The 10937-nt window shown below is 33.0% G+C and overlaps 1 protein-coding gene across 2 annotated transcripts in view; it reads right to left on the bottom strand.

The window, feature by feature from the left end:
* Nucleotides 1-521: 521 nt before the first annotated feature.
* The window catches only part of SGPP1 (sphingosine-1-phosphate phosphatase 1), a 34363-nt gene continuing 23947 nt past the window's right edge, over nucleotides 522-10937 (bottom strand). The window contains exons 2-3 of one of the 2 annotated variants that reach the window (XM_021701396.2): nucleotides 10588-10677; nucleotides 522-3450 (exon numbers count right to left, since the gene is read on the bottom strand). In XM_021701396.2, coding sequence (XP_021557071.1) covers nucleotides 2899-3450; nucleotides 10588-10677 — 642 coding nt within the window. In that variant the 3' untranslated portion in view covers nucleotides 522-2898. The remainder of the gene's footprint in view (nucleotides 3451-10587; nucleotides 10678-10937) is intronic. The other variant, XM_044917942.1, reaches the window with a different exon arrangement.

Genomic DNA, 10937 nt, shown 5'->3' with positions numbered 1-10937 from the left:
GTATAAAATTGTGTTATCATATACTCAAAATAAAAACATTCTAGAATTTACTCATTCCATAAGGGAATGTTTTATGAAAATTTTCTTTTAAATTATACTTGTATCACTGAATTTTTATGTTGTCTTTGAAAGAAACATTTAATAAAGATTATATATAAAGAAAGCTAGTAAATAAAAATAATTATGTAAATCTACTGTAGTAGCATTGCTTTATCTTAGGTCTTAAAATGAGTTTCTGGCAGACCTAGTTTTGCAATTCATGGCATTTTATCTTTTTTTTTTTTTAATTAGGCTCCACCCCCAACGTGGGACTTGAACTCACAACCCTGAGATTAAGAGTGCTCTACCTACTGAGCCAGCCAGGCGCCCCATCGTGGCATTTTAAAATTACAAAATGAAATGTCCATATATTTATATAGCTTGAAAAAAATACTTATTTCTAATAGTATGTTTAATTCCTGAAACAATGAATTAGCAGTCAACTACCTATAATACTATTGGGCCACAGTTTACTGAAACATATTTTATTCGTAAGTTTCTTTTTTTAAAAAAAATATTTTATGTATTTTAGAGAGCGAGCGAGCATGAGCAAGGGGAGGGAGCAGGAGAGGGACAGAATCTCAAGCAGACTCCCTGCTGAGCATGAGCCTAATGGTGGGGCTGGATCTCATGACCCTGAAATGATGACCTGAGCCAACACTAAAAGTCAGATGCTTAACTGTCTGAGCCATCCAGGCACCCCTATTCATAAGTTTCTTAAAGAAATATTATGAAACTTTTCACTAATAAAAGTACAGTGTCGGAATGATCATAATTGAAGCTCAAAGTCAGCTGGAACCCTAAAGAATTTCTTCAGTGTCTTCTATTACTGAAAACAGCACTCTGATTTTGAATAAAATGCTTCAGAGGAAAAGCTGCTAGCATGAAAATCCTAGGCATATTTTATATATCTCTATCGAATAATACAGAGACAAATGCATAGAAGGCAAACAAAACACCCTTCAATTCTGAATTTGGCTTTTATTTTAAAATACACTTAGCATGGAACTATTATAGGACAGAAAGTAATAAACCACAAAGAAATGGAATATTTTCAAATACCTTTTAAGCTAGATATAAAAATTAATAAGATAGCATAGACCCAAATTATGGGAAATAGTCCCTAGAATTCAATTCATTAAACACATTTTGAGAGAAAAGTTCTTTGCACATTTTCCAACGTACCGATATGTTCCTAAGTGCCTTGGTTTCCTACTAATAGGTAAAGGTTCCAAATTTAGTTGCTTTATTTAAAATTATCAGATTCAATGTTGGTAAAAATTACCATGTCCCTAAATTCTCAGTCAGAATTATAAAAATATGAGCTTAAATAGTTATGCTGTCCAAAATAGAAACATCTTAAGTGATAATTCTGGATAATCAGACAGATATTGCACTAAAGTCAGTAATTCCATACCTGATGCTCATTTATATGGAAAGTTAATTCTCTTCTTTATGAAAAACTTACTACAAATAAACTTAATGTTAACCTAACTACAATTACACTTCAAAATATAAAGGCACAGACAGAAATAAAGAATAGTTTAATATAATACCCAAATTTTCCACTGTGAAAATAATAAAAATTGAAAAAATAACAGGATCTGAAATACTGATACTTTTAGATTTTATAATTTACCTTAGGTAGCTAATAAATGGGTATTAAAAGTTAACACTGCTAAATCCAATCCTTTCCAAATAATTTAGAAAAACGGTTTTTTTTACAAATGAAGCATGTGCATTGTCCCATCTATAAATTTCAATTACATTTCCATTCATTGGAAATATCTACCTGCAGTATAAACAATCAAGACAATGTACAAAAAATATATCTTGTTCCTATAACTTACAATGCACAGAAAAATACCTACAAAAATGGAAATATTTATCCATTCAGCTTCCCAATAAATTAGTGAGAAAGTTTAGCCCATTCCACATTTCTTTCCAAACAAAGGCTAAAGAATTGAGGGTGGCTTATTTCTAGCCCTGTTAGTTTGACATGTATTTTAAAAATATTTGCCTGATTATATGTAACTTAAGATAAAGTTAGCATCTTATTTTTATATCACAGTATACATGGCATTTCTTAATTCAGCAACAGAAAGGCACAATTAGCAAGCAATAAAATTCAGTACCTGAATTATTAAACTGATGTCCAGAACAACTGCAAATAAAGTACATTCAACACAGTGTAAAGAACTTAAAAAAAAAAAAGGAATAAAAAAACTAATTTTTCTGAAAATTTGGTCCATTAAAAATGCCTCCCATGTTCAACATCATGGGTAACATGAAAGGTGATGGCAGTGTAAAAAGAGGCAGTAAATCATTATGTGGTGGCATATGAATTCTGGCCTAGTAATTATACAATTCAATTAGGAAATGGCTCCCATAGTAAATAAATGTTAAATATATCTGTTAATAACAATGTGCCTGTATTAAGTCCAGATATACAGGTACACTGTTTGCATATTATTATTGATTTTATAATACAGCCCCACAGTTTAAAATAACTTAGGTATATTATTTCATATATAACATATATTAGATACATAATTGTATATTATGTATCTTAATATATATTATATATAACTCCAATTCATAACAGCATAAAACTCTCCAAACATTACATGAACGTTCTAAATGGATACTTATCATTTTCTCCCTGTTAAAACAGCTCAGCTCACCTAAAACAATATCTGGATGTGCAATGATAAAATGCACTGACTCTTATGACTTTACTTAAATAATTATTTAAGTTAAATTCCTGCAAAAGCCTAACTCTGATTTGGCTTTTAACTAGAATATATTTTTAGATATTGGTAACTGATAACCTCCTTTCTTACAAATAGGATTTCTCCATCAAGAGATACCAATAAAGAAAAATATGTAAGGAATCAAAAATGTGATAGAGAAACCAACCATTCCATAGGTAATATACCGATAAGGAAGTTCAACTTCCATGTGTTGTCTTGCTTTTCGAACATCATCACATGGTATATTGAAGATTTTACAGGCTAAAGGTATGGTAATCTTTTTCATTATATCTCTGACTATTAGTACAAATACCATTCCGATGAGGATCCGCAATATGGCTTTTCCACACAGAGTCACAGTAATGGGGGGCCTAGCTAATGGTAGAATATCCAGAGAAGGATCTAATATTAGACCCAGATTATAGGTAACATGAGATCCACATGCAATTCCAGCACCACTTCCTAGAATCTCAGCTGTGTCTCCTCGGGATGTACTCCAGGTGTCAAGAGTGAAAGAAAAGATCCCCAAGGCTAAGTGAAGCCCGATGATGATTAATGGAGCATATTTGTGAGTTTGATTGAAGTTGTCAATCAGGTCCACAAATGGATAGAAGATAGCTAAGATTAAAATGGTATATAGGAATCCAGCAATAATATCCTGGGAAAAGAGAAGAGTAGAGTTGTTTAGTATAATACTGTTTTTGACATTTAAAAATGTATATTTCACATTTTAAATGTTAAATATAAATTTTTAAAATGTCACATTTTCAAAGTAAACTTTACTGACCATATAAGTAATAAAACTTTTAGTGATAGTAAAAAGATCAATTTGACAATAATAATGAAAGTATTGTTTTCATAATTCTACCTTTTTATAAATTAACTACATATATACTATATAAAAATTTATATTTAAATCCCCCACAATAAACTATGCCTAAATTGTGTAGTTTTGATTTCTGGGGGAAAAAAAAGACTAACAGCTGACCCTTAAACAACGTGAGGATAAGGGGTACCAACCCCCAACACAGTGGAAAATTCACATAAATTCACAGTGGAAAATTCACTTTGACTCCCCAAACCTTAACTGATAGCCTACTGTTGACCCGAAGCCTTAACCAATAGCTGTGTGATTATACAGTTTATCCATTTTCCCACTGATGGTCATTTAAGTGGTTTACAGATTTTGGATTAGTTTATTGGTTATGGTTGAGCTTTTTTTTTTTTAAAGATTTTATTTATTTATTTGAGAGAGAGAGAATGAGAGAGAGCACATGAGAGTGGCGAGGGTCAGAGGGAGAAGCAGACTCCCTGCCGAGCAGGGAGCCCAATGTGGGACTCTATCCCGGGACTCCAGGATCATGACCTGAGCCGAAGACAGTCACTTAACCAACTGAGCCACCCAGGCACCCCATATGGTTGAGCTCTTGAGCTCGAGTGCTTTCTTAATTGGTATCTATTCTTAAGCCAACCAGGGATACTATAAACAGTGCTACTATGTTCTTGGTTTCAGTGTTGCCTGGTATGGGTCTGCAAGTTTCCTAGGAACAGGGCAGAGTCATAGGATAAATGCATGTTCAATTTTATAAGACAATAAAAAAATTTCCAAAATGTTTATAAAAATTTACATCCCATCAGTTGTTGGCATTTCTTGATGTTTAACTTAGATTTTCCTGACTATTAAGTATCTTTTCATAAGTTTATGGGTTATTCCTTTTCTGTGTAATGTATGTTTGTGTCTTTTTGCAGCTGTTCTTTTAGATTTTCTCTTTTCTTGCTGATTTACATGATTTTTTTCAGATGGTCTTATAAATCCTTTATATAAAATCTTTTATCAATAATATGTTCTGTAAACATCTTTTTTGGATTTTGTGGCCTGCCTTTTCATTTTCTTTATGGCATCTTTTGATGAACAAAAGTTCTAAATTTTAATGTCATATTTATCATTATTTCTTTTTTAAGAAAGCCTTCCCTGCCACAAGATCCATAAAGGTATGTTATTCAAAAGTTTTGAAGTTTTGAAGTTTGCCTTTTACACTTCAGACTGAAGTATACTCCCAAATTCCTGCCATTGTACTCACTGTGCAGCAGTTCTATAAAAACTTTATCATGGATCAGCAAAGTCAACTGCACAATGCACTGTTCCAAACAATATAAAATTCTAAATCAGAATACTATGAAATATAAGAATAGCTAAAGATAGAGACAATTACTAAAGAGAGTAAGAACTGCATATGCAGCTAAAAATTTTGAGGAAATTATCCTCTTTACCGCCACCTTCCTAGGAAGCTTAGCACGTTGTAAACACTCAAATATTTACCGGATGAATGAATAAATGAATCCTTTACAGGAATTTATCTATTCTAACAAAATCTACTAAATCACTTGAAAGTGAAATTCTTTACTTTTTTTCAACAATTACAACTATCATTAGGAAAGCATTTTTAAAATTTATTTCTATATAGAATAAGTTTTTGTGGATATTTTCCGATTCTAAAATATGAAAGGAGATTATTTAAAAGTAATTGTGTTCTCTTTATGTAAGTGCTTTGATAGTAGGTGAAAGAAAGATATAATCACTTAGCAAAATGTTATGAAAGTATGAACTAAGACAATAAATATCACTTGTGTATTCAAACTCCTTAGAAGGACATATAGAGCATTTCACATCTGGTTTCTCTCTAGCCTAATGCTTCAGTGGAGCATGTGACTCTTGATCTCAGGGTTTTGAGTTCGAGCCCCATGTTGGGTACAGAGATTACTTAAAAATAAAAAAACCTTAAAAGAAAAAATAACGCTTCAATGCCAGATCCCATAATGAATTTATAGGCTATTTTCTGTCATCTTGGAATTACCTTTCCTTCTATATTTTAGGCAAACCATTACATCATATCCTTTGAGATTCTGCTCAGGCATCTATCTCCTCCGTAAACTTTCTCTTCCTACTCCATAATAAGGAATTTCCTCCTCTTTACCTCCATGGCATCTCCTACAAACCTGCTACAACAGTTACCACATTTCTTTGCTTTCTATTTTTACCAGAAAACCAAAGGTTCACAACTCCTGTGCCCTTTAAAAATCGCTCAGGAACTTTACAAATATTGATGCCTGGGCCAATCCTCAGAGATTTTGATTGAATTGAAGTGGGAGTAGGGCATCAATTTTTTTTTTTTTAAAGATTTTATTTATTTATTCATGAGAGACAGAGAGAGAGACAGAGACAGAGGGAGAGGGAGAAGCAGGCTCCCCGCGGAGCAGGGAGCCCGATGCGGGACTCGATCCCAGGACCCTGGGATCATGACCCGAGCCGAAGGCAGACGCTCAACCAACTGAGCCACCCAGGCGTCCCAATTTTTTTTTTTTTTTAAAAAGCTCCCCAGTGATTCCATTTTGCAGCCGCAGTTGAGAATCACTACATTACATATTTATATTACATATTATATATTTAGTGATTTCTCAAAGGCAAAGACTTTATCTTATTTATACATATATACCCAATGGCTGGTACACAGTAAGCAGGCAATATTTGGTTAGTTAAACTGAGACAGAGTAATTCTTTAGACTCATATTGATTATATGATCTTGCTTAATAAGAACTCTGTAAGAGAAATAGATGAAACTTCTTTCAACTTATTTCAAAAAATAGATGAAACTAATTTTTTTTTAACTTAGGCTAAAGACATTTTCAGGGAATAATATTTTCTGTACTGAAAATACTGTTGTAATACTTTATTTTTAGTGTCATATTTGATCCTCACAAACACCCTGATATGGCTCACCAATCTTATTTTGCTCTCTTGTCCCCAGAATATTAAAAGTGTCTTTTGTCCCCTTTCAAGGAATCCAAATTTGATAAAAATTTATGGTTACCTTAATTACCAGTTTTTAAATAAAGAAAACTGGACTAGTGTCATAGAGCTAGGTATTTAATCTCATAAATTGAAGGTGCTCAATACATTTGTTGAAAAAAAAGAATATTCTCAGCATTAGGAATTAAATATTGTAGTGAAAATCTAAATTTTCAACATGTTTTTTGAACATGAGGTCTTTCATGAAAATTCACTGATAAAACTAAAAGTTACTTAAGAATTCTTATTAATTGAATTTTACTGCAGTTACTCAAAGATTCCAGAAGTGCCCCAAATTCTGACCATGCTTTTGGATATGGAGCTGTCAAATTATGTGACTGTCAAACCTCTATTCTTCATATTTCAAATTACTAATTGCCAAATAATTACACTTTATGAGGTCATGTTCCTTTGGTTGCTATCTTACCCTTTCTTCCCTACCTTATAATCAAAGGCACAGGTCTTATGAAATAACTACAGGATTTTGGCTACCAGGATAAAAGCTGCTGCTTTATTTCTTATTAAATTTCATGACTGATTCAAAATTTTCAGAATATGCTAATGTGGAAGTGTTCTGAGCCTTGTAATTCTCACATAGAATGTGTACCAAGTTAGAAGTTTTAAATAAATGACAATGAGTTTTTTACATAAAACCATATATAATATGTAAGGTTAAGTGAAAGGAAGGGTTAATAGCTCTGAAGTTAGCTAATTTTTTTTTAAATTATAGATTTTTCAGACCATAGGAGTACATGTTCATTCCTATAAAATATTTTTTACAGTACCTTAAAAAATGAAAAAAATCAATTAAATGACTGAGACTTTTTTACATTTGATCACTTTTTTCTATTATTACTTATTTAAGTTTTTATTTATTCATTTATTTAAGTAATCTCTACACCCAACGTGGGGTTTAAGCTCACAACCCCAAGATCAAGAGTCACACACTCCTCTGACTGAACCAGCCAGGCGCCCCTACATTTGATCACTTTTAAGAATTCTTGGGGCGCCTGGGTGGTTCAGTCATTAGACGTCTGCCTTCGGCTCAGGTCATGATCCCAGGATCCTGGGATCGAGCTCCACATCAGGCGCCCTGCTCGGCGGGAAGCCTGCTTCTCCCTCTCCCACTCCCCCTGCTTGTGTTCCCTCTCTCGCTGTGTCTCTCTCTGTCAAATAAATAAATAAAATCTTTAAAAAAAATTCTTCAAAATAATTCATAAAAATTATAATTCTAGAAGTATATATCAGTATAACACAAAATATCCAATATTTGTTGTCCTCTACTTTTTTTGTAGAGCTCCAGGAATATTAAACTTAGATTGTTACAAGACTCTCTACAAATCTACCTCCTTTTCAGATTGAGTTATTAATTATTTATGATATTACCCTAAGTAGTTAAAGGCAAACTGAACTGGGCACCTGGGTGGCTCAGTTGGTTAAGCGACTGCCTTCGGCTCAGGTCATGATCCTGGAGTTCCAGGATCGAGTCCCGCATCGGGCTCCCTGCTCGGCAGGGAGTCCGCTTATCCCTCTGACCCTCCTCCCTCTCATGCTCTCTGTCTCTCATTCTCTCTCTCTCAAATAAATAAATAAAATCTTAAAAAAAAAAAAGGCAAACTGAACTTCCATGCAACAGAACCAGAAGGAAGGAACAACTGAATTCAGGACATAAACATGATGGCTACCATTGTGATATCAATTTAATGTATAACATTAAAATGTATACTAAGTGGTTTTAAGCATTATAGCACAAAGTATGCAATAAAGAAAAAATGTTTTATACATCAACTAGCAAATGATAAGAAGCAATGTATTATTGATTAGGCAAAACTGTGGTCATAACACAGGGCATAATTTACATGTTTGCAAGTTACCCATGACTTTACTTTTAAAAGGAAAACTAAAAAATAAAAGGAAAACAAAAATTTGTAATACTACACATAATAAAATTCAGTAGCTAGTCTGAATAAAACTGATGAAACATTCTATGGGACAAGAAGGTTTCTGAATAAAGGACTCGGGTTATCAGATGCATGATCTGAAAAATAATACATCAATATTGTTTTTACAGCAGCTGATTCAAAAATAGACAACCAGTATGTAAAAACTGAACTGCACTTGATCTTAGCCAAAAGGCCGAGAAGCAATGTAAAAACTGAACTGAACTCAGCTTGAATATTTGACGAATCCACTAAACATCTGTTTTTTAAAGAACACATCTTTTAGATTATATATTCAATATAATCAGATTCCTATTACTCTTTTTATTATGATAACGAACCTAGGGGTAATATAATCTAATATCTTTTCCTTCAAGAAATATCAGGGATCCATTTTTTATCATTCAAAGATGCATAACCATTCGGTAGTTTTTTAGGAATAGTATTACTAACTTTTGGGATTGGAAGGAAATAACTAACAAGGCACAGAGCTGGATACCATTTTCTCTTGACAAATATTAGGTCTGACCTAAAAATATGATACTTGGTTTCATTATAAAATTAGTAGAGATTAGTCAGAATTATATGTAAATTCACAATTTGTATTAATACAAATAATTATAAAAAGTTGAACACGAATAATGTGCTTATTAAAATAGTATTTGCAACTTCTGGAAATTTACTACTGAAGGGGCAGCTTCTGAAGGTAAGCAATCTAAGTAAAAAATAGAAACCCAGTATTTCTACAGCTATGAAACAAGTTAAGATGAGTAGAAAATTCTAAAAGGACAAGAAAAATTTGTAACCAGTTATAAATTTTTGGATTCCATGAGTTAGTTCATATTTACTTTTTTTCTGATCCTTTATCTACAAAATACATAATACATTCAAAGAATGTACTAAGAGACACCACACTAGATGCAAGGGAGAGAAAACATAGTTACTTTTCTTATGTTGCTTATTGTCTAGTGGGGGTGACAGAAAAAAAAAAAAAAGCAATTGCAGTTCAGCATAAGTGCTGTGCCAGAATTATGCTCAAGATGCTCTGGGAGAAAGGTCACCTAACCAGTCTAGAGAAAGGAAAGATGGGGAATGTTCTAAGGCTTTTAGGAGATAAGAATGTTTTTGTGACTCTTAAAGAATGGATAAGATAGTTAGCTAGACAAAGAAAGAGAAAAGGGTATTCCAAGCAGAAGTTACAGCATTCCTAAAGCTATGGAGATAAGAAAACACCATTCACATTTGAGTAAACGTAAGTCATTCAGTATAGCATCATATTTGTGTTTTGAAAGTAAACTACAACAGGAGACTAAACACTGTATGGAGTGCTGTCAGACTGGAAGTAGGGCTACTAATGAAGGTATTACAGTAATCGGGTGAAGAGATGATGCAAGCTAGAATTAAAGAAATGCCAATGGGAAGGGGAGGAAGGGAGGTGCGGAGGCGTGCCTGAAGAGTACAGGGTACCTGTGCTGCTGTTTAAACTGAACAGCATTCTCAAAATAGAGTAACTGATGTAAGCACAAAAATACTGTTGGGAAAAAGAAGAAAACTAGAATTTAATAGGTCAATATAAGTGATTTAAGTTCATGTAGTTTCTAGTCACCGGGTGTTCACTGATGAGAGCTCTCCCTCATTTCTGTATTATTGGTTTTTACTCAGTGGTAGAAGAGGCAGAGAAGAGAATGAGAAGGAAAATCAAACTGAGACTGGAAGGAGGGAGAAACCTTATCCTGAGCATAATATTTGGTTACTTGTGATTGCTGGGAACTGTTTCCACAAAATACATGATTACTAAGTTAAATGTTCACAAAACATCATGTTAATATACATATATATTAATATATATATTATATACACACACATATATATATTTTTGCAAAACAAAGAAGATTTACAATAATATTTTCTCAGGTTTCCTGTAAGTTTGACAATGATTAAAAACTATAAAATTGCCTGTCAATTTCAGAAAAAAATAAAGCACTATGAACACAATGTTTTCCTTACCAGAATGGAGTGCATTCCCATGTAAATTCTACTTAGGCAAACTAGAGAACACCAGCAGGGAATAAGAATCAATCCATATATAAGAGGATACTAAAGGGGAAAAAAAGTAAAATTAGTTAAATAAATTAGGTTAAATTTAAACAAGGAAATAAAAAACAAATTACTATACCATAAAACTCCACAAAAACAAGAACTGTGTTTTTACTCCCCATTGTATTCCTAGCACCTAAACCTAAGCATGGCACATAGCAGACATTCAAGAAATACTTTTGCAGGGGTGCCTGGGTGACTCGGTTAAATGTCTGACTTTTGATTTCGGCTCAAGTCACAATCTCAGGGTTGTGAGATCG

The sequence above is a fragment of the Neomonachus schauinslandi genome, chromosome 9 (assembly GCF_002201575.2).
Source record: "Neomonachus schauinslandi chromosome 9, ASM220157v2, whole genome shotgun sequence".
Classification (NCBI taxonomy): Eukaryota; Metazoa; Chordata; class Mammalia; order Carnivora; family Phocidae; genus Neomonachus; species Neomonachus schauinslandi.
The sequence above is the reverse complement of the archived record's forward strand: the minus strand, read 5'-3'. Positions and strand labels throughout refer to the sequence as shown.